Here is a 24012-nt window from a genome sequence, read left to right on the forward strand (position 1 = left end):
GTAAAGTATCAGCATTCTTCTTGTCAAAGACTGCCTTTAAATCTATATACCGAGACGGTATTTGTAAGTCTGTAGACTGGGTGGAGTTAACCGGTGTATTACCTACGCAAAGTGGTGAGACTTTCTGTAAACACCTGTCCTGGCAACCCTGACCCCATGAAGTTATCTCCCCTAGCTCCCAATCAATAATAGGGTTATGTTTCTTTAACCATGGATACCCCAGAACTATAGGAACAGAAGGGGACGAGATAAGCATAAGGGATATACCCTCCTCGTGTAAGATACCAACAGTCAAAATAACAGGTATAGTCTCATGAGAAATCACAGGTTCAGATAATGGTCTACCATCTATGGCCTCAACGGCCAAGGGGGTGTCTCTTAGCTGAGATGGGATAGAGTGTTTAGAAACAAAAACTTGGTCAATAAAGCTCTCAGCAGCTCCGGAGTCTATCAATGCCATAGTCTTTATTACTCCCTTCTCCCATGCTAAAGAAACAGGTAGCAGAAGCCTGTGATCTTTATAATTGTGTATAGAGGACAAAATAGAAACACCCAAGGCCTGTCCTCTAGAGAAACTTAGGTGCGAGCGTTTCCCGGACGATTAGGACAATTTAGGCGAAGGTGCCCTCTTACTCCACAATACATACACAACCCCTCCTTTCTCCTGTACTGTCTCTCTTCTTCTGAGAGGCGAGTATTGCCTATCTGCATAGGTTCAGAAAAAACTGGGATAGTGGTTTGAGGACTTTGAAATAAAGGAGCTAGTTTAAAGGAAGGTCTACGAATATTATCTCGAGTGTTCTGTCTCTCTCTTAAACGTTCGTCAATACGAGAAATAAAAGAAATTAAATCCTCCAAATTTTCAGGAAGCTCTCTAGTAGCCACCTCGTCTAGAATTACATCAGATAATCCGTTTACAAATACGTCTATATAGGCCTGTTCATTCCACTTAACTTCTGCCGCCAAAGACCTGAACTCTAGTGCATAATCCACAAGGGTTTGGTTATCTTGTCTAAGGCGCAATAGTAATCTAGCTGCATTGACCTTTCTACCTGGAGGGTCAAAAGTTCTTCTAAAAGCAGCGACAAAGGCATTATAATTATAGACTAACGGGTTATCATTCTCCCACAGAGGATTGGCCCATCTCAGAGCCTTATCAATGAGGAGTGTGATAATGAATCCAACCTTTGCCCTATCTGTAGAGTAAGAGCGAGGTTGTAATTCAAAATGAATACCAATTTGGTTTAAGAAACCACGGCACTTCTCCGGAGAACCACCATAACGTACAGGAGGTGTAATACGGGAAGAAGCACCTACAGTGGCTACTTCTAGACCTGAACTTACAGAGGAGATGGACGTGGCTCGCATCTCTTCCGGTGGATTACTAGATCGAGATAATAAAGCTTGCAGCGCTAGAGCCATCTGGTCCATTCTGTGATCCATGGCATCAAATCTAGAATCGGAAGGACCAACCTGAGTGTTTGTACCTGCAGGATCCATTGGCCCTGTCGTAATGTCAGGATCGGGACAGGGATCCAACACACAGAGTACAAACAGGTACAGGGTACGTATACCGGACCTTAGAATGGCCGGACTAACGTAAGTAGTAAGTAAAGAATGGTCTAGAGACAAGCCGAGGTCGAGGGAACGAGAGAGCAGGTAAGCGAGAGACAAGCCGAGTCAAAGGGTAATAGAGGTAAACAAGGTAGAACAGACAAGCCGGGTCAAAACCAAAGAAACTAACAGAATACAAGAGCACTGAGTGACTAGACAAGCTAGAACCACGACAGGGCAATGAACAAATGTAGAAAGCCCTATTTTATACCCTGGTTCCAAACAGGTAATCACGCCCCCGACGAATCCTCATTCGTGCTTGGGGCTTGATTGACAGATAGGGTTGGGTTGTCGTCATGACGTCGGCTACTGAACGCCGCGTCATAAAAGGAAGTGGATCCCTCGCGGCCGGCGTGTAAACGACCGAGGGAACCGCGAGGAACGAGTGATTCAACCCTTTTGCGAGGAAGAACGTCCAAGTGTCTCACCTCCACAGAGGTAGAGACAACAGGTACCCTGACACATAAAGAGCAAGCATTAGCATCACAGAAGCAAGCGTTCTAATGGCCAAAAGAGAAAAGGTGTAGCAGAGACAAAACAATGTCTATAGGAAAGCAAGAGGGATATAGAGGCCTAGTGTTTCTTGATGCTTATTGGTACTTGCGGCTTAGAGAATCTGATTGCCCAGCGCGTTATTGGGTGAACAAGTTCAGCGTTTCTGTGATTTGTGTCATTCTTGTGTCAGTCTGTCTGTGGTAGGCCTCTTTCCGGGGTCTGCTGTATGGGTACGCTCCAGGTCTGAAGCAGAGACAGGCCTTCTTCTGGTGATCTGATGACCTTGATTCCTCCATCGCATGTGACCAACATCTTAGTTGGGTATCCTCACTGGTACCAGATACCATGCTCCCTTAGAGCCTCGACTATAAGCTGGAAGTCCTTACTGCTCTTAAGTGTTGCTGCGGACTGGTCCGCAAAGATCTTCATGCTGGGGTACTCTTCAAGCGACTGAGCTTGGTTCCGGCTGGATCTGAGCACCAGTTCTTTTATGTGGTAATAATGCACTCGAAAAAGTACATTCATTAGTAGATTGCAGAGGAATCGGTGGACTCTGTCCACTAGAAGCATATCCACTGGTACTTCTGGGGTGTAGGCACAGAGTAGGCCACGGGCGTAGTCCTGAAGATCTGAGGGAAGGACAAATCCTGTAATCCCCTCAGCCTCAGGGTGTTCCTCCTTACCCTATCTTTCGCATCAGCCATCCGTGCCTCCATGGCCTTTATCTTCTGTTCCTAGATTGTACATGTTCCGCCATGTTGGTGTATGCTGTGGCATATTCTCTAAGCTTGTTCTCCACATGGGAGTTTTGTGCGCCCAGGTTTTGGACAGAGAGTCAACATTTTTAGCGAGAGGTTGTGCCAGGAACTCTTTATTTATACATTTTAGTTATGAAACCCTAGCCAAAAAAAAACACTACCCTATGTGGGTAGAGTTTTTTGGCTAAGAAAATTTAGCTTCTCAGCTCTCAAAGGTCTCTTCTTAGTCTTTTGCTGAGACAACACAATTCGATCCGGGTTTGGGGCTTCTTTCACACTGAAAATCAACATTTGGAGCTCAAGTGCTAGAGCAATTCCTTTATGCCGCCATATTGCTCAGCAATCAGTCATTCCCCCTCTAATTGGGGTTTTAACCCCCTACCGTGTACAATAATTGTAAAAAAAAATTAATATAAAGGCATTATTTACCTTTTCTGATACCTACGTGATGACATCTTGGAGGAGTGACTCCCAAGAAATCAATGCTGTTCATGACTCACTGCTAAAAAAATATGCACAATAATTATTATTACTGAGGTGTTCCTAGGCTGTAAACACTGCCTTTTCTCTGAAATAGCAGTGTTTACAGCAACAAGTCTGCAAGTACTGACAATACTCACCAGAACAACTACATTAAGCTGTAGATGTTCTGGTGAAATAGTGTCCCTTTAAGGTCACGTTTTTCAGTTATGATTTTTGCCATTTATATCAAACAACAGAAGTTTAATAAACGGTACTCACTAAGACACTCTGGTAATAATAATGATTGTGCATATTTCTTTTTTTTTTTTTTGGCTGGGAGTCATGTACAGCATTGATTTCTTGGATAAAACCTGCTGCCAATTACATTGCCGCTCGTGAGCATGTGGTTCGAGCAACAAGTACACTTCCTTGTTACACTTAGCAACAGCCCACAGTCACCTCTACTAAAGATTGGATGCGGTGGACCGCTGACGTCAGCCAATCGCTGCCCTGCATTGCGGACGAACACAGAATCCGGAACCTTTCATCCAGTGCATCTCCTGTCCCTAGGCGGAAGAAATAAAGAGAGACTCAGTGGAGATGGGGTTCGAGTGGCCGTGGCAGTACAATTTCCCCCCTTTCTACACGTGAGAATCTCGGGTAGTCACATTTTGGGTCTAGGGAAATGTGAGAAGTATTTTTTTATTTTTTTTAAAGGTAGTTTACTGTTCAAACTGCTTGTGTCACAATTTCAGAGGTCCGGGCAGCAAGCAGGAAGTTGTCAGTAACAACTTCAAATAATAGAAAAAAACAATACTGATGCATTGTTGATGATTTAATACCAAGATACCATAAACACTTAAAAGCTTTTATTTTTTTATTTTTTTGTATTTCATACACATAATGAATCACACAAAATCTTATTGGGAAATGCTTTCGGGTAATTACTCCGTCAAAGCTCAAGAGTTACACCCAACAGCATGGGGTTTATTCACTAAACAGAATCACGATGAATGTAATGTTGAAATGTAAAAGTTAGGTCAGAATAGTGAAGTAGTAAAAGTATCAGAATGTTTCTAAATCAGCTGTTTGGTACCAAACTTTGAAATTGGACTTGTAATACAATGTACTGTTTAGTATGGTTCATACAACTTATTTGCTTTGTATTTTTAGATTACAACCTAATGTTGATACAAGACAGAAACAGCTGTCAGCATGGAGTTCCTTAGTCCTCTCATACTGCAGGCACAATAAACTGTACACATTGAATGTAATGGAAATCCAGGAAAGCCCACTATTTAACAACAAGAAAATACAAAGTATCCTTTCTAAATAGACGTGGAAAATATAGAAACAGATGTGCTACAAATTCTATAGCAAAGAAAATAATTTTCAGCCAGTATGGGTACAGCAACATTTTATCAAATATAGGTATATGCTGAAGTAAATAAACCTAATATAATTTATATAGTATGTGACATCAAGTAAATATAGAAAAAAAATTGTGTGTTTTGTTAACCAACATAAAGGCATTTTATGGACTTTACTCCCTACATGGAGTGTTTAAAAGAGCACTACAGGTACCACAGCAACTACAGCATGCTTTAGTGATTATGATGCAAAGTTTGACATCTTACCTGGGGTCCATGGACACCGCTCCCTGCCTCAATGAGAGCCTGAGCAAAACCTGGTGTCACAGGGCTCACCTATTTGGCTGAGATTGATCAACTGATGATCTCAGTCAAAGAGCTGGCCTTGCACTGCAGGGTTTCGCTCAGGAGAGTTAATAAATTCTACTAACAGGAGCTTCTGGCTCTCACGACTGAAGGAAAGGGACAGGGAGCAGTGCCCAGTAGACAGTAGACAGTTTGACTAGTTACAAGGGAACTGTTAGACCATAGCCACTAATACTATAGCATGCCGTATTAGTTATCTTGCTTGGAACAAAGCCATCAGTCTCTTATTGCTGTCTTTTATGTTGCTCATTTTTAGAATCTTAGTGATTCTGTTACATTCCGTGGTGTTTGCTTATTTTGCAAAGACATCATGGCTTAAATTGTGATTGCCTAGGGGTGCTGCAGACGTGAATTACATAAACCTGATGCTGTCCCCATCAGGTGATGCCATCTTCGATCTTCAGCTCCTGCCACTTTATCCACCAAGAGCCCACGTCAGTGCTGTACTCTTGCACATGAGAGAAAGTACAACAGTGATGTTTATAGAGAATTTGTAAGACCACTGGAGCCTCCATAGATATCTAACAATAAATGAGACAATGCTTTATTACTAAAACTGTCTCTAGCGGTTGGAAGTGGTGAAACTTGACAATGGTGGCTCTGCCTTTTCAAGTTCAAGTTTGGCATTTATTATTTTTTGAATGAAATTCCACTTTAGTATTTATGAGCTTTAGTATTTATGAGCATTTTATTAGAAAGAAAAATTATCTTTCTAATTCGCTCAAAAACCTTTTTGGGTGGGGGGTTACACAGCTGCCTTAAAGGGTTACTCGAAACCTTTTTAATTATTTTTTAAAATTCAGAATGCCTTATATGCCTTCTCTCACTGGTTTCTATGCCTCTTCCGACTTCACAGGCATCCCTTGTGAGGTCTATTCTAATACTTATCATAAAGGACTTAAATATTGATTGGACTCGTGCACATGCACTTAGCTGGGGAGGGAGCAGTGGTGGTAGACAAGGGTAGAATATATACCCTAACATTTCATGTACTGTTGAAAAGCCTTAACTAACAGGAAAATTGTCTTTGGAATCTGTTCAGGTGGTCTTAGAGGAACTCAGGAAAAAAGGTAAAATATATTAACTTCTGGGGAAAGCTATACAGAATGTAAACAAACTGTGGTGTAGTATTTAATTGACACATGGTATATATTATAGATCTGAGAGTCAAATTAATAGAGACTTATTTTCAGAGTCTATTTATAATTTCAATTATATGCATTGTTTGTTTTCATAAAAGAAATAATAATCTGGCACTCTGCCTAAAGAATATGAGAAAAACGGTGATAATTACCACGGTGCTGCACAGTGTTATTTGTAGCAAAAATAAGGGATCAGAACACTCGTTTCAAAATTTTTCAAAACAAATATATCAGAATTTAGAAAATTGTGAAATTCGACATTTCTGCTATATAAAGACCTGTGGGTCGAAACATCAATTGTCACCATTTTCTAAATGCTAATATATTTGTTTGGAAAATCCAACAAGTGCTCTCATCCCTTATAAATGATCTTGAAGACAGCATTGAAAGTCATGTTTCAGTGTTTACAGATGACACAAAACTTTGTAAAATAATACAATGTGAGCAAGATATTACTTTGCTGCAGAGGGATTTAGATGGACTGGGCACTCAAATGGCAGATTAAATTTAATGTTGAAAAATGCAAAGTTATGCACTTCGGCGTAAAGAATACACAAGCAACATATACCCTTAATGGAAGCGAATTAGGGATAACAACACACGAAAAGGACTTGGGAATTGTTATAGACAACAAACTATGCAACAATGTGCAATGTCAATCAGCAGTGGCCAAGGCCAGTAGGGTATTGTCATGCATGAAAAAGGGCATTCATTCTCGGGAAGAGAATATCATTTTGCCTCTCTATAAATCACTGGTAAGACCACACATTGAATATGCTGTGCAATTTTGGGCACCTGTTCTAAAGAAGGATATTATGGCACTAGAAAAAGTGCAGGGCGGGCTACAAAATTAATAAAAGGAATGGAACAGATCAGCTATAAAGAAAGGTTAACAAATTTAAACCTATTTAGTTTAGAAAAACGTCGCCTGAGAGGGGATATGATAACACTATACAAATATATTCGAGGCCAATACAAACCATTGTGTGGAAATCTATGCACAAACCGGACTTTACATAGGACACGAGGTCATGCGTTTAGACTAGAAGAGAGAAGATTTCGTCTAAGGCAAAGGAAAGGTTTTTTTACTGTAAGAACAATCAAGATGTGGAATTCTCTGCCTGAAGAAGTGGTTTTATCAGAGTCCATACAGATGTTCAAACAGCTACTAGATGCATACTTGCAAAAACAGAATATTCAAGGATATAATCTTTCAATGTAGGGTAATAACTGCTTGATCCAAGGATAAATCTGACTGCCATTCTGGGGTCAAGAAGGAATTTTTTTCCTAGCTTGTTGCAAAATTAGAAGTGCTTCAAACTGGGTTTTTTGCCTTCTTTTGGATCAACAGCTAAAAACATATGTGAGGAAGGCTGAACTTGATGGACGCAAGTCTCTTTTCAGCTATGTAACTATGTATATATCTATATCTCTCCCTCCCCTTCACGTTGGCTGATCTATGTTTGGGGATTTTTTCCCAATCATAGATTAGAGGGATTCTCTACTCTGGTGTGTTTGTCTTTGTTCAGAGCACTGTAGTACTTATGTTGCTTGGAGTGTTATGATGATATAAAAAATGTTAGTGACATTTTCATATTCTTAATAATGCTATTGTATGTAATGCATGGGCTTTTATAGATTGCTACATTATTACAAACGATATCTTATTCTTGTCGCTATTCTTAGTTGCTGGCAATATTTGAGTATTACAAATTCCTCTAATGACAAAGGGGTGTGGTGTGAGTAGAGGATATGGAATAAGAGCATGGAAGCAATGTTCCTAACAACAATCTTAGTGGGGTATTGCAGAGTAGAAGTATTAAATGCAATATCTCCGCTGGCAAACTCAATCAGCATTCAAGTGAAGCGTAGCGTGGCAATTCCCATTCCAATTCACAAAGAATTGGACTATACACCGCTTAGGGAGTCAACTGGTTTTTATTGAGCCACAGCACTTCACCGAATAGCCAGGATCTGAGCGCCCAATCTGTCGAAATACCGCTCAGATCCGTTCGGTAGAATATAAACGCCATTCAAGTGAAGTTTAGACTGCTCGACCACGAGGCGAAACCCCCAAATAATTCCATGAGGTTGTATACTTTGACTGGTCTTCTTTCGGGTTTTCACTATTAAAGTAACTAATAAAAATGTTCATGAATTGGGTAGTCATGTGCCTGATGTTCATTCGTTAAATTCAGTCGAATGCCGCTCTTTCTAAATGAAGGGAAATGAACGTACAAATAGGATGGAAGTACAGCAGTGTTCGCGCAGTCGAGTGTCAGATTATAGTTCCACGCACTCGACGACCAAACACCGCTGTGCGTTAGTAAACAAAGATGTCCGCTGCCACGCGTTCGGTCATACGAACAGCGGCCACCCATCCGATAATTTAGAACCTTGCGGTTTTCTGGTGTTACAATAGTCGATTGGAGGCACACGACTCCCTTGGGTGGTCTCCCCGTTCGGTGGTTGGTTCGACTGACGAACAATATGTCCATATTCTGTTCGGGAACCTCAAATAGTCGAAACAACTCAGTCTCTCATACAAAGAAGTGGCTAGTTTTGCCACATGCAGGTTTGAGAAGACTGCTCAGGAGTGAGTTGCAATGTTATGTGCATGAACAAGTGCCTCAGTACCACCTTGCATTAGATAAGAATGAATGTATGCTTGCAAAGCTTTTAAGATGGAAGTTAGCTGATATAGAGGTTGGCTGGATGTGGTGAGAAAGGTGAGGCCAGAATCCAGAGTTACTCCAAGGCAATAAGCGTAGAAGTGTTTATGGAGGATGTGTGGCTAGGGTTTCAAAAATAGCAAAATTTGTATCTTACCTGAAAATTTAATTTTCTTATAGATTTAAACATTTTAAAATGTTTTTTCTGGATGATGAGAGCACATGAGTTGTGTGGGAAAGGCAGAGCAAAACATAAGGCACCTGGGAGGGGGGAGTAGTGACTGTGACTAAACAGGAACAACTACCGAGAGCACCTTCCTGCCAAAACATCAAAGTAATACAATTGGAATATATATATATGAATGAAAGGATGACCAAGTGACTGACTTGGAGATTTGGCCCATAGAAGCTTCATTGTAAAAGGCACAAGAGCTAGCAACTGCCTGAGTGGAATGAGCATGAGCTTAAAAAGAACATATTGCAGTTGCTTGATCACCAGGTTGATGATGGCTTGATTACTTCCAATTAAGTGTTGCAAGCCATGCCAGAGGATTGATCTGTACCAGAGCCTGCACAAATTTCTGGATTTCCAGACAATTAGCCAGCTTATAGTGGAAGAGCACCAAATGAGCCAAAATCTGGCACTTCAATATACTTATGGCCAATTCATTATCCAATCCATCTTGAAGCATTTCAGTCTAATTTGCAAGAAAGCTAAAATGACTTCCATGTACCCATGGGAAGAGCATCACTTCAGTGATAAGGGTAACAGACTTGTGAGCCTGAACTACAGGCTCAATGGCCCTATCCGGAAAAACCTGGGAATTGTCATATGTTCAGTTTCCATACCACATAATTTTGCCATTCAGATTTTAAATCTGCTGCAAGAAGGTCAGAAAGGATATGCCACCAGCCAAAAGGACTTGTATGACAAGGCATCATTTCAAGACCCAGGAAAGTAGTTGGTTCTGCATGTTGCCTGGCAGAATATAGGCAAACCCGCTAGCAAAATGCCAACCCTATGTCAATCCCTGAGACATATAGGACTTTGCAGGGTTTTTAGTCAGAGCTTTAAGAAATCCACCTTCCTTCTGGTAGGCAGAAGCAGAACTGACAATTCTACAAAGGGAAAAGCATGTTGAAGCATTGTCTTGTGTTTCTAACTTTTGCATTTGGGACTATATTTTTATCCCATTTGTTATGTGACTATACATTGGAAAAAACTAGATGGTAGAGAACTGAGCAGTAAGACTGTAGTGGCATGGTCTATGTATCAGACCTAGTTTATTAGTCTGACCATTTAAGGGAACGTTTGTTTTAAATTGTTGGCTATTTCTTTTGCAGGTAACTTGGAATGGTTGGATAAAACCAAATCCAGGTTCCTGATCATGTGGAGGAGACCAGATGAGTGGGGCAAAGTCATTTACCAATGGGTGAGATTACTGTATTCTTTATGGACATCAGGTTTTCTGATATTGCCTTTAATGCGGGAATGCAAAAGATGACATACCCTGTATGAATTTTGTTAGCCAAATTGCTAGATTTCTTTTCTAATTTAACCTTTGGTATGTGACACAATGGTTCCTCAATCACCACCGAGTTGGAATCCAATGCGTGGGCCCCATGGTATTTCATTGGACGATTGGATGATTCACACCATACCAATTGGTTACTGCCCTACTAAGTGCAATAAAAATCCCACTGATTTTAGTACTATTTAATGAAGGCATTTTACAAAGTAAATGTTTTTACATAAAAACCTGCAGAACGGAGACTTCTTTTAAAATGTAAGAATGATTCATTAATGTAATACCAGTTTATAATTTAGGCCCTTTCTACCATAGGTCTAGTTATACAAACTAAAATTATGAAATCTGCACACTCTGCAAGCCTGCCTCGTGATAACATTGTTTCATCATAAAATTCCTAACTTGCAGCCATCTGCTAACATAATCATTCACTAAACTCTAAAATTGTAGTAAATTAAAATTAACAAAATAAATGGATTGGGATAACCACTCACAAATAGTGGGTGGAACCAGCTCTCATTCGAGGGAAACCTCCTCCTCAAAACAAAAATTCCATATTAATGGTATAAACCTTTATTAAATTCAAAAGACCAAAAAAAAAAAAAACACGTGTAAAAACACTACAAACCAAAAACTTGATAAAGTGAGAATTGTCACACTTTTAAAAATCTTGTTAGATCTGTCTTGACTATCAATTAAATAAATATATCCATGATTCAATATCTCAATATACAACAAATCCCTGAGTAATCTCATGGACCATTCAAATTATAGATAGTTCAATCATGAGGGTTTTTGATTAAGTATATAATTTGTCAGTATCGAATTAGTATCAAAAATCCGCGATTAGCGATGATGCATTAATAGCTGATAGGGCTCGTTCCTAGTGAATGGATATCTGTACATGAAATGAATATACCAAGAGAGCAAGACAGGTTCATAGTGGAAAACTAATATAGTTTTGAATATGCTTTTTTTTTTTTTTACTTTCTTTCAGTGCTACAGGTTAATAGTGACCCTTATTAACTAGAGACAATGTTCCTGATAAGTGGTATGAGAGGGCTGTCAACAAAATATCCTTTCACTAGTGTGAATAGAAAGTATCAACAGCAGGGGGATATTCTATCTAGTGAGACTAAGCACTCCCACGATAGATAGCAGGTATAGCGCCTAACCAACTTTCAGTGTATCCCCCACTGCTGCTTCAGGGCAACCTAACACTCAAATCCCTCTGAAAAAAAGGCAGAAAGTTATAGGTTAAAAATGCATACTCAATAGCTCAAGAGAAACCTAAGAACCTGTCTCACTAAAAGAACATCCCTCCACTGCTGCTTCAAGGCAGCCTAACTTTTAGAACCCAAATCTACCTAGGCATGGGTGAGAAAATAAACCCACAGGATACCCCATATACGGCAGAACTCCAGATATTAAAGCGGCACTGTCATGCCGAACTTACCTTTCCTTAATCTCTTCCTCTTCTCCCCCTCTCTCAGGATCTGTTCTTCTTTTCTTCCTGTCTTCTTTAGTTTTCTTTAAAATCATAAGACAAAGTAGGGATTCTTTGTCTTATGGAGGATTCCTCCGCTTGACCAGCTCTGACCAGCGGAGGAGCAAAGTGTGCTTCATTTCCGCTGGTCAGAGCAATTTTCCCATAATCCTTACCTTTCCTCTGTGTTCCCGCGATCCTTCCTGTCATTTTAGACGAAACTGCCGAATTGCGTTCTAACTGAATGAGAACAGTATGTTCGTTTGTTTTAGAACGCAATTCGGCACTTTGTTCGGATCGGAATTTCATTCAAATGAAAGAAACTCCGATCCTATTCATTGCTGTGGCTGCATCTTGCAGCCGCTTAGTAGATAACTCCCTAATTCCCACGGTATTAGGGAGCTATCTACTAAAAGGCTGAAAGACCTAAATTGGTCTTTCAGCCAAATTTACTAACACTAAGTAAAAATGACTTCGTATTAGTAAATAACATGCCCCTACTCGCTGTACTGCGAGTAGGGGCATGTCTAGTAAGCAGTGAGCAGCCTCTGGCGGGTGGGGGCCATAATGGTAATAAGGGGGGGGGGACCTACTGTCCTCCCCCCCCCGCCCCCCACCCCTGGGCGGCGGGCGGCGGCCATAATGATAATGGGGGGGACCTACTGTCCTCCCCCCACCCCTGGGCGGCGGGTGGGGGCACTAAGTCAATTGCCCCTAGTCACCCACCCAAATAAAAATGCCCCTACCTACCCCCCTCACCCTAAAAAATAGTGAGGGGGGAATAAAATTGCTAACCTGTAAAATAAAATTAAACTTACCATTCGACGTCATCTTTTTTCTAAAATCTTAATTTTTCAGCCCCCAAAAAGGCCAAATAAAAAACCATCATACCCGTCGAACTAAAAATAAAATAAAAATCCTGAGCGCAAAAAAAATAATCTATCTTCACCCATGGAGGGCTCCGCGCAGACTGAGCTCCGCAGGACGGGGGAAGGCTTATAAAGCCTTGCCCCGCCCTGCAATTAGGCCAAGAACACTCTGATTGGTGGGTTTAAGCCAATCAGAGTGCTCTGTCATTTTACAAGCGTGGGAAAGTTCTTTGGAATTTTCCCACGCTTGTAAAATGACACAGAGCACTGTGACAACAAGTTTAATTTTATTTTACAGGTTAGCAATTTTATTCCCCCCTCACTATTTTTTAGGGTGAGGGGGGTAGGTAGGGGCATTTTTATTTGGGTGGGTGACTAGGGGCTTGGGGACCCCTAGTCACCTTGATTGTGGGGTGGGGGGTGGAATTTTTATAAGCCTTACCCCGCCCTGCGGAGCTCAGTCTGCGCGGAGCCCTCCATGGGTGAAGATGGATTATTTTTTTTGCGCTCGGGTTTTTTCTTTTTCGTCAGGTTTTTTTTTTTTTTTGCGCTCAGGATTTTTATTTTATTTTTAGTTCGACGGGTATGATGGTTTTTTATTTGGCCTTTTTTGGGGCTGAAAAATTAAGATTTTAGAAAAAAGATGACGTCGAATGGTAAGTTTAATTTTATTTTACAGGTTAGCAATTTTATTCCCCCCTCACTATTTTTTAGGGTGAGGGGGGTAGGTAGGGGCATTTTTATTTGGGTGGGTGACTAAGGGCAATTGACTTAGTGTCCCCACCCGCCACCGGGGGGGGAGGACAGTAGGTCCCCCCCCTTATTACCATTATGGCCCCCACCCGCCACCCATGAGTGGGGGCCGGGGGGGGGGGAGGACAGTAGGCCCCTCCTTATTACCATTATGGCCCCCACCCGCCGCCCAGGGGTGGGGGCTGGGGGGAGGACAGTAGGCCCCCCCCCCTCATTACCATTATGGCCCCCATCCGCCGCCCAGGGGTGGGGGCCGGGGGGAGGACAGTAGGTGCCCCCCCCCTTATTACCATTATGGCCCCCACCCGCCGCCCAGGGGTGGGGGCCGGGGGGAGGACAGTAGGTGCCCCCCTCCCCTTATTACCATTATGGCCCCCACCCGCCGCCCAGGGGTGGGGGCTGGGGGGAGGACAGTAGGTTGTCCCCCCTCATTACCATTATGGCCTCCATCCGCCGCCCAGGGGTGGGGGCCGGGGGGGGAGGACAGCTGGTCCCCCCCTTATTACCATTATGGCCCCCACCCGCCGCCCAGGGGTGGGGGCCGGGGGGAGGACAGTAGGTGCCCCCCTCCCCTTATTACCATTATGGCCCCCATCCGCCGCCCAGGGGTGGGGGCCGGGGGGAGGACAGTAGGTGCCCCCCCCCCTTATTACCATTATGGTCCCCACCCGCCGCCCAGGGGTGGGGGCCGGGGGGGGGGAGGACAGTAGGTCCCCCCCTCATTAACATTATGGCCCCCACCCGCCGCTCAGGGGTGGGGGCCGGGGGGGGAGGACAGTAGGTGTGTCCCCCCCTTATTACCATTATGGCCCCCACCCGCCGCCCAGGGGTGGGGGCCAGGGGGGGAGGGCAGTAGGCCCCCCCTCATTACCATTATGGCCCCCACCCGCCGCCCAGGGGTGGGGGCCGGGGGGGAGGACAGTAGGTCCCGTCCCCCCCCCTCATTACCATTATGGCCGCCGCCCAGGGGTGGGGGCCGGGGGGAGGACAGTAGGTCCCGTCCCCCCCTCATTACCATTATGGCCGCCGACCAGGGGTGGGGGCTGGGGGGGGGGGGAGGACAGTAGGTCCCACGCTAAGGTTCAAAATATGCCTTTTGAAATACCCTGGGGCGTCTACTTTAAGAAAAGGTAGGCCTTTGTGGGGTAGTTTGAATTTAAAACCTGCGAAGATGCTTGGAAATTGCACATAGGCCCAGTGTCAAAATTCAAAGTTCGGTAAAAACTGATATGGCGTGGTCTCCTATGTGGCACTGTAGCTTCACGTAGTGCCAAAGACATACAATGGGGGTGTCCTTTTACTCAGAAGACTTAACTGAGCATAATTTGATTTAAAATAAGATTTCAATATTTTCAAGCGTAGGTTGTTTTTTTTATGCAATTGTATTTTTGTTTTATACATCTGCTGGTGACTTCTTAGATTAAAGTATACCAATTTGTAGGGGAATTTTTCTATGTGACAATATTTCACGATCTGAGACATTGCAGTATGCTTCCTTTTTAGCTGTAGTGTGTTTCTGCTAAGAGTATCCTTTTAACAGGTATAGTAAACTGTAAATGTTATGTTGTTAAAATATTTCTTCAGTGATAAACTGATTTTCTGTTCTCTCTCCTTTAGGTTTCGAAAAATGGAATGACAAATTCTGTATTCACACTCTATGAGCTGATAAGTGGTGATGACACAGTGGGAGAAGGTAAAGCAGAACTTGTGTGGCATAACCCATTTATAGATAAATTATTAACTGCATTTATTAATAGTGCCTTTTTTTTTTTTTTTTTTTAAAACCCACTCCCAAAAATACAAAATAATTTTTCTTCCAAGTATTGTTGGCATGTGCAAAATCAGAGTTTAATATTTGTGCTACTTTTAATTATTAGTTTTCATAACTTCTCTGTGCTAAAATACCAGATTCGGTTTCCGGTTGTAGGTTTGCCCTGATTAGTTTTTTGAGATCTTAAACAAATTGCTTAAAGCGGCACTGTAATGGCCGAATCCAGTTTTTCTTTTAACCCCCCCCTCCTCAACTCCACTAAATCTAATTGTCCCCCCCTAGCCACCCCTAAATGTCCCTAAGCCCCCCATATTTCTTATTTTTTAATCTTTATTTTCTGCCCGGACCTAGGTCCTGGGCGCCACCTTCTTTGTGTGGGTAGAAGTCCTCCTTGTGGGACACGTCATCTGCCTACACTAGAAAGCGGTGTGAAATTCCTGCGCATACCCAGTTAAACACTTGGGCATTAGCCTCGGTAATTTAGTCTATTTATTTATTTGTCAGAAAAACTAATGTATAGAAATTTCAGATGAACAAACAAACACCGAATATCGGTGTTCATATGTTCGTTCGTCCAGTTTATCACAAGGAGGGAGCTACCAGCACACAGCTCCGTCCTTGTAAAATGTAAAAATAGACGCGGCAGGGAGCAGTGCTCCCCGCCAATTCCTAAGCCCCCCTATGTCCTCCCTCACTCTATGGCGGTCAATATGACCCCCATATTAGCATATGGGAGATTAAAATGTCAACTAAACAGTGAGCAGCCTGTGACTGCTTACTGTTGTAAAAAAGAACCCCCCTTCCAAAAAGTAGCCCCATGGTGTGGCCTCTATTAACTAGCTGGGAGGCATAGTGTCCCCCCAACCCCCACACGTGCCCCGTGAGTGGGGACTAGGCCAATAAATGGGGGACATAGTGTGCCCCCTGGCCCCCACCCATGAGCAGCTGGTGGGCGCCCTAATTGAAAATTGGGGGGGAGGGGGGGACCTATTGTCCTCCCGTCACCTCCCCGGCCCCAAAAAATGATGAGAGCACAATCCCATTGTGTGGGATCTTATACAAAGGCAGAGGAAAACATAAAGCACCTGGGGGAGGGGGCTGTAGTGACTGTGATTAAACAGGAACAACTGCCAATTCCTGCCAAATTTAAGTGTCAGCGGAAGCAAAAACATCAAAGTAATACAATTGTAATATATATATATATATATATATATATATATATATATATATATATATATATATATATATATATATATATATATATATATGGATGACCAAGTGACTTGGTCCAAAAAAGCGTTATTGTAAAATGCCCAAGAGGTAGCAACCGCCTGAGTGGAATGAGCATGAGCTTAAAAGGAACATATTGCATAGCTTGATCACCAGGTTGCTGATGGCTTGATTACTTCCAAGGAAGTGTTGAAAGCCATGCCAGAGGATTGATCTGTACCAGAGCCTGCAGAAAGTTCTGGATTTCCAGACAAGTAGCCAGCTTATAGGGGAAGAGCACCAAATGTGCCAAAATCTGACACTTCAATGTATCCCTTATCCAATCCACCTTGACGCATTTCAATCTAATTTGCAAGAAAGCTAAAATTACTTCCATGTACTGTGATCCTTGTCTGCAGTTAGCATGGTCCTTTTGGGTACAAACATGCACAGTCTTTAAAAGTAACTTAATTCCAGGCACTTTATTGTTGAGCTTCACCACAGAGACAGCAGCAAATGAAGAAAAATAATAATGTAACACAAATCCCTATAAACAAAAACCTAGCTTTTCTGAGCACTAACTAACCTCAGATTCCCTTTCTCTCAGGGGTTAAACTATAACAAAACAATTATTGGTTTCACCAACCTAGTGTCTTTGTCAGCTCTCTGCACTCCAGTGCTTAGTCAGCCTGCTCCTTTCAGCGAGAAACAAACAAACATTCTCCCTCTCCTTTTACCTGCCCAGCAAGGAGGGGTTTATTCCCACTGCTGCAGCTGAGCAGTGGGTTGGAGACAGTTTAAAAACCCTGGCCTGGATCAATGTCTCCCAAGAAAACCACTAAACTGCGGAGTGGAGCACTGGCCCACCCTGCTCTCCAAATGCTCCACCCCAGGGGCCCATGACTAAATATTCATTTAGGTTATATACTCACAGACACACACACTCTCCCTGGGGTTAAAAATTATATGCCTCTCTGAACAATTCAGTCGAAATATAAACTCCCTCACGGACCACCCCATTCACCTTATCACAGTACAATGGGAAGAATATCACTTCAATGTATGTACCCGACTTTCTAACTTTTTCATTTGGGACTATATATCGTCCCAAAGGAAGTCAGGGTGCCATGCAAATCCTTAGCACGAGAGAAGGAAAAATCACTTACAATCAAATTAAATGTAATTACAATTGTGGGATGGCTGAATTCACAACACACAGACACCAAATGACTGTCCGTACCAAAATGGTGAAGCTCTGTGATACACTTGCATAGATTGCACGTTACTCACAGTTTTATAACTTTGGAGCTCTGTGATACACTAATGCGCTATGCATGTTACTGCAAGTTATATTGCTTTGGAACAACAGAATATTAGTGTGAGTGGTTTTGCTGGTGTGCTTTGTGATATGTGCATATACTCTTCACTTATTGACGAAAGAGTTCTATTCCCCATTAAAAAATCGCAATAAGCAGAGTGTATGAGGAATACCCAGAGCCTGAAAGTTGTAAAACACAGTATTGAGTTTCATGTATAAGTAACAAGGAACTTCAAAGCAATAACCCACAATCAATGCATTATTGGTTTCAGAAATCTGCCCAAAAATGTTACAGAAAAGAGTTTTATTTAGTTTTGACAAATGCATGATGTTGGGCATGTTGTTCATAAATTTGATTGCAATTAAAACTTACAGGACACTGTACTTTTCCTTGGAAGATTTAGTGTGTTTCTAATATTTTTTTTTTTCCACCCACACAGAGTTTCATGGATTGGAAGAGGCTATGCTACTTCGGTCATTGGAAGCCTTGCAGCTAGAACATAAAGCAGAGATGATTACACTAAATGACAGCAGAGGAGTCAAGTTTTTTTAATGTATGTTTTTTTTCCAGATGCCAACTACCAGATAGATCTCGAAACAATTTTATAGCAGTGCAGGAATTCTGGTTTTCAAGTGTACCAGACGTTGCAAGTGTGCATATATCTTGGGTTTTGGAGCCAGTGTCTCAGGATACAGCTTACACTGGATGAACTTGCTGGAATATGAAGTTCTATTTTTTATTCATGCATTTTGTGTGTGTGCGTGTATGACAAGATGGTTCTATTTCCTCTTTACACTCCTTTCAGAATAAATATCTAAGCTGATATCAAAACAACATAAATGAGTTTGACTTGTATAGAAACAAATACATTGCTCAAAATTTTAGGTTCTAAGCTACTAACCTGGTAAGAAAAAAATATAGCCATATACCAAATGAATGATATATACATACACTGAACAAAATTATAAACACAACACTTGTTTTTGCCCCCATTTTTCATGAGCTGAACTCAAAGATCTAAGACTTTTTCTAAGTACACAGAAGGCCTATTTCTCTCAAATATTCACAAATCTGTCTAAATCGGTTAGTGAGCACTTCTTCTTTGCCAAGATAATCCATCCACCTCACAGGTCTGTCATATCAAGATGCTGTTTAGACAACATGATTATTGCACAGGTGTGCCTTAGGCTGGCCACAATAAAAGGCCACTCTAAAATGTGCAGTTTTATTACACAGCAGAATGCCACAGATTTCGCAAGTTTTGAGGGAGCGTGCAATTGTCATGCTTACTGCAGGAATGCCCACCAGAGCTGTTGCCCATGAATTGAATGTCCATTTCTCTACAATAAGCCGTCTCCAAAGGCGTTTGAGAGAATTTGGCACTACATCCAACTGGCCTCAAAACCGCAGACCACGTGTAACCACACCAGCCCAGGATCTCCACATAGAGCATCTTCACTTCCAAAGACCAGCTGCTGCAACAATCAGTTTGCATAACCAAATCATTTCTGTGCAAATTGTCAGAAACCCAGGGAAGCTCCTCTGCATGCTCGTCGTCCTCATCGGGGTCTCGACCTGACCAGTTTGGCGTCATACCGACTTGAGTGGACAAATGCTCACATTCGACTGCGTCAGGCACTTTGGAGCGTTTCTGTGTTCTCTTCACGGATGAATCCCGGTTTTCACTGTATAGGGCAGATGGCAGACAGCGTGTATGGCGTTGTGTAAGTGAGCAGTTTGCTGATGCCAACATTGTGATAGAGTGGCCCATAGTGGCGGTGGAGTTATGGTATGGGCAGGCGTATGTTATGAACAACGAACACAGGTGCATTTTATTGATGGCATTTTGAATGCACAGAGATACAGTGACGCGATCCTGAGGCCCATTGTTGTGTCATTCATCCACGACCTTCACCTCATGTTGCAGCATGATAATGCACTGCCCCATATTGCAAGGATCTGTACACAGGTCCTGGAAGCTGAAAACATCCCAGTTCTTGCATGGCCAGCGTACTCACAGGACATGTCACCCATTGAGCATGTTTGGGATGCTCTGGATCTGCATATATGACAGCGTGTTCCAAGTCCTGGCAATATCCAGCAACTTTGCACAGCCATTGAAGAGGAGTAGACCAACATTCCACTGGCCACAATCAACAACCTGATCAACTCTATGTGAAGGAGAGGTGTTGCACTGCGTGAGGCAAATTATAGTCACACCAGATACTGACTAGTTTTCGGACCCCCACACATTTTAGAGTGGCCTTTTATTGTGGCCAGTCTAAGGCACACTTGTGCAATAATCATGCTGTCTAATCAGCGTCTTGATATGCCACATCTGTATTATCTCGGCAAAGAAGTGCTCACAGATTTAGATAATTTGTGAACAATATTTGATAGAAATAGGCATTTTGTGTACATAGAAAAAATCTTAGATCTTTGAGTTCAGCTTGTGAAAAATGGGGGCAAAAACAAGTGTTGCGTTTATAATGTTGTATAATTTTTTTTATATATATATATATATATATATATATATATATTTTTTTTAGTTACATTTTTTCATCTCCCTCTACATCTTAAAGGAACACTATAGGGTCAAATGTATATTTGTATATTCCTGACCTTAAAGCATTAAAAACAATATTTAGGTGACCGCTCCCCCCACCACCCCTGCCTACCTTAAATAGAGTAAAAACTCACCTGATCTCTTAACCCCCCCAGTACTTTTTTTTTTTTTTAATTTCTCTTCTAAATACCCATGGCGAAAGGAGGGCAAAGTCCACCCCATGTTAGAGACTCCATGCACATGAGATGGAGCCTTTGCTATTTTAAAAAGTTGGCATTGCATGGCAGGTAGAGGCATAGGGAGGTGAGCTACCTAGCTTATAGTAATATGGGGGTGTTATTTTTTTGTTAACTATTTAATTTGGCGGCGGCTGGCTGGCTGGCTGGCAAGTCATATTTTGTTTCCTTTTATTCTAAATCTTCTATTCTTCTACCCCAAAAAAGGGCAAATTAAAATTCATTATACGCAAACACAACTCTTAAAAATAAAAGGAAAACCTAATTAAAAAATTCAAACTGTGATGCAATAAAAATGATTCCATCTTTACTCTGCAAGAGCTCTGTGCAGAATGAGTCTTTAAAGCGGGAAAAGCCTTCTTCTGATTGGTTTCCTTGTAAGCAGGTGTAGTCAGAGGAGAGACACAAAAAATAATTCTGAAAAATGTTGGAAATTTACACAAAAAAAATGTAATTTATTAAGAAAACTACCATGAACCAAAATTGACGATCCTCTCACCTGTTTCTGCCCCAGGGCAAAGCCTTGAAACAGAAGAAACAGGAATAATTTTGTAGATTAAGTAAAAATATGTATTAACAGCACCACTACAACCAAGCAAATACAAGATTTGTTATCAAGCATGGTATGCATCACGTAAACAAATGACAATCTCCATAAACTGTTGGAAAGGATTCCTACTATTTCAAAAAGAGGACCTCCAACAGCTATCAGCTGAAAAGTGTGTGGAGTAATTTTGTAGGAATGTTGCCTGTTCTTGGGTGGCCGTACAGGTTCTAGGACTGCCTAGGATAAATAATGGCACTATCTCCACTGTTAACTGCGGCAGAAGTGCCCTGATACCCATGCTCCTTGTCCGGCCTGCTGGTGGTGGCACTACTACTTGCCTTACTAGTGCTTGGTTTGGGATGTGGGAGAAATAGTAACCACTATGTTTGTGGGAGTTAGAGCACAGGGCTTACATTTTATTTGTGTTTGAAAATATTTTACTACCTATTCCATGAAATTTGAAGGACTTTAATAAAAGTTGAGTCCATTCGTAACACTAGAGAAAAAAAAAAACACTGTTGTTGGGATTGAGTCATAATATGTATTAGCAGCCCCATTTCAACCAAACAAGTACAAGATGTGTTATCACGCATGGCATGCATCACACAAACAAATGAGGATTGATGATAGCATTACATGATGCATGTCTGTTCATGTAATTAAGTGCCCACTTGCCCAGTGCCACCACTCATATCTGGTGTCACAATAGCTTAAGCTTGACATTTAAAAAGAAAAAAATTTTTTTCACTGTAATAGATTGAATAGCAGTTAGTTGTCTGCAAGCGTCTGGGTGTCAGGCCTTCAGCGTGTGCTCTGCCAACCTCTGCAAGTGTACTTTGCCACTCATATCTGGTGTCTCTATAGCGTGCCTTTACAAAGAAAAAAAAGTTTTTCACTGTAAGCTAATAGCAGTTAGTTGTCTGCAAGCGTCTGGGCATCAGGCCTTCAGCTTGTGCTCTGCCAACCTCTGCAAGTGTACTTTGCCACTCATATCTGGTGTCTCTATAGCGTGCCTTTACAAAGAAAAAAGTTTTGCACTGTAAGCTAATAGCAGTTAGTTGTCTGCAAGCGTCTGGGCATCAGGCCTTCAGCGTGTGCTCTGCCAACCTCTGCAAGTGTACTTTGCCACTCATATCTGGTGTCTCTATAGCGTGCCTTTACAAAGAAAAACGTTCTTCACTTTAAGCTAATAGCAGTCAGTGTCCTTAAAGTGGGTGTCAGACCTTCAGCGTGTGCTCTGCCAACCTCTGTCAGTGTACTTTGCCACTCATATCTGGTGTCTCTATAGCGTGCCTTTACAAAGAAAAAAAGTTTTTCTCTGCAAGCGTCTGGGTGTCAGGCCTTCAGCGTGTGCTCTGCCAACCTCTGCAAGTGTACTTTGCCACTCATATCTGGTGTCACTATAGCGTGCCTTTACATAGAAAAAAAGTTTTTCACTGTAAGCTAATAGCAGTTAGTTGTCTGCAAGCGTCTGGGTGTCAGGCCTTCAGCGTGTGCTCTGCCAACCTCTGCAAGTGTACTTTGCCACTCATATCTGGTGTCTCTATAGCGTGCCTTTACAAAGAAAAAAGTTTTTCACTGTAAGCTAATAGCAGTTAGTTGTCTGCAAGCGTCTGGGTGTCAGGCCTTCAGCGTGTGCTCTGCCAACCTCTGCAAGTGTACTTTGCCACTCATATCTGGTGTCTCTATAGCGTGCCTTTATAAAGAAAAAAATGTTTTGCACTGGAAGCTAATAGCAGTTAGTTGTCTGCAAGCATCTGGGTGTCAGGCCTTCAGCGTGTGCTCTGCCAACCTCTGCAAGTGTACTTTGCCACTCATATCTGGTGTCTCTATAGCGTGCCTTTACAAAGAAAAAAAGTTTTTCACTGTAAGCTAATAGCAGTTAGTTGTCTGCAAGCGTCTGGATGTCAGGCCTTCAGCGTGTGCTCTGCCAACCTCTGCAAGTGTACTTTGCCATTCATATCTGCTGTCTCTATAGCGTGCCTTTACAAAGAAAAAAGTTCTTCACTGTAAGCTAATAGCAGTCAATGTCCTTAAAGCGGGTGTCAGGCCTTCAGCGTGTGCTCTGCCAACCTCTGCCAGTGTACTTTGCCACTCATATCTGGTGTCTCTATAGCGTGCCTTTACAAAGAAAAAAAGTTTTTCACTGTAAGCTAATAGCAGTTAGTTGTCTGCAAGCGTCTGGGTGTCAGGCCTTCAGCGTGTGCTCTGCCAACCTCTGCAAGTGTACTTTGCCACTCATATCTGGTGTCACTATAGCGTGCCTTTACATAGAAAAAAAGTTTTTCACTGTAAGCTAATAGCAGTTAGTTGTCTGCAAGCGTCTGGGTGTCAGGCCTTCAGCGTGTGCTCTGCCAACCTCTGCAAGTGTACTTTGCCACTCATATCTGGTGTCTCTATAGCGTGCCTTTACAAAGAAAAAAGTTTTTCACTGTAAGCTAATAGCAGTTAGTTGTCTGCAAGCGTCTGGGTGTCAGGCCTTCAGCGTGTGCTCTGCCAACCTCTGCAAGTGTACTTTGCCACTCATATCTGGTGTCTCTATAGCGTGCCTTTATAAAGAAAAAAATGTTTTGCACTGGAAGCTAATAGCAGTTAGTTGTCTGCAAGCATCTGGGTGTCAGGCCTTCAGCGTGTGCTCTGCCAACCTCTGCAAGTGTACTTTGCCACTCATATCTGGTGTCTCTATAGCATGCCTTTACAAAGAAAAAAAGTTTTTCACTGTAAGCTAATAGCAGTTAGTTGTCTGCAAGCGTCTGGATGTCAGGCCTTCAGCGTGTGCTCTGCCAACCTCTGCAAGTGTACTTTGCCACTCATATCTGCTGTCTCTATAGCGTGCCTTTACAAAGAA

The 24012-nt window shown here is 42.2% G+C and overlaps 1 protein-coding gene across 1 annotated transcript; it reads left to right on the forward strand.

The window, feature by feature from the left end:
• Positions 1-3929: 3929 nt before the first annotated feature.
• Positions 3930-18658, forward strand: VPS25 (vacuolar protein sorting 25 homolog). The gene is made up of 6 exons (XM_063425394.1): positions 3930-3976; positions 4503-4648; positions 6082-6135; positions 10224-10312; positions 15134-15209; positions 18255-18658. The coding sequence occupies exons 1-6, from the start codon at positions 3930-3932 to the stop codon at positions 18365-18367; spliced, it is 525 nt and encodes a 174-aa protein (XP_063281464.1). The 3' UTR covers positions 18368-18658.
• The last annotated feature ends 5354 nt before the right edge of the window (positions 18659-24012 follow it).

Source organism: Pelobates fuscus, chromosome 6, assembly GCF_036172605.1.
Source record: "Pelobates fuscus isolate aPelFus1 chromosome 6, aPelFus1.pri, whole genome shotgun sequence".
Taxonomy (NCBI): domain Eukaryota; kingdom Metazoa; phylum Chordata; class Amphibia; order Anura; family Pelobatidae; genus Pelobates; species Pelobates fuscus.

Coding starts and splice junctions, on each gene's coding strand:
- VPS25 (XM_063425394.1), top strand. CDS start 3,930: ATGGGGTTCGAGTGGCCGTGGCAGTACAATTTCCCCCCTTTCTACAC. Junction 3,977..4,502: donor AATTTCCCCCCTTTCTACAC/GTGAGAATCTCG, acceptor TTGTATTTTTAG/ATTACAACCTAATGTTGATA. Junction 10,313..15,133: donor GCAAAGTCATTTACCAATGG/GTGAGATTACTG, acceptor TCTCTCCTTTAG/GTTTCGAAAAATGGAATGAC.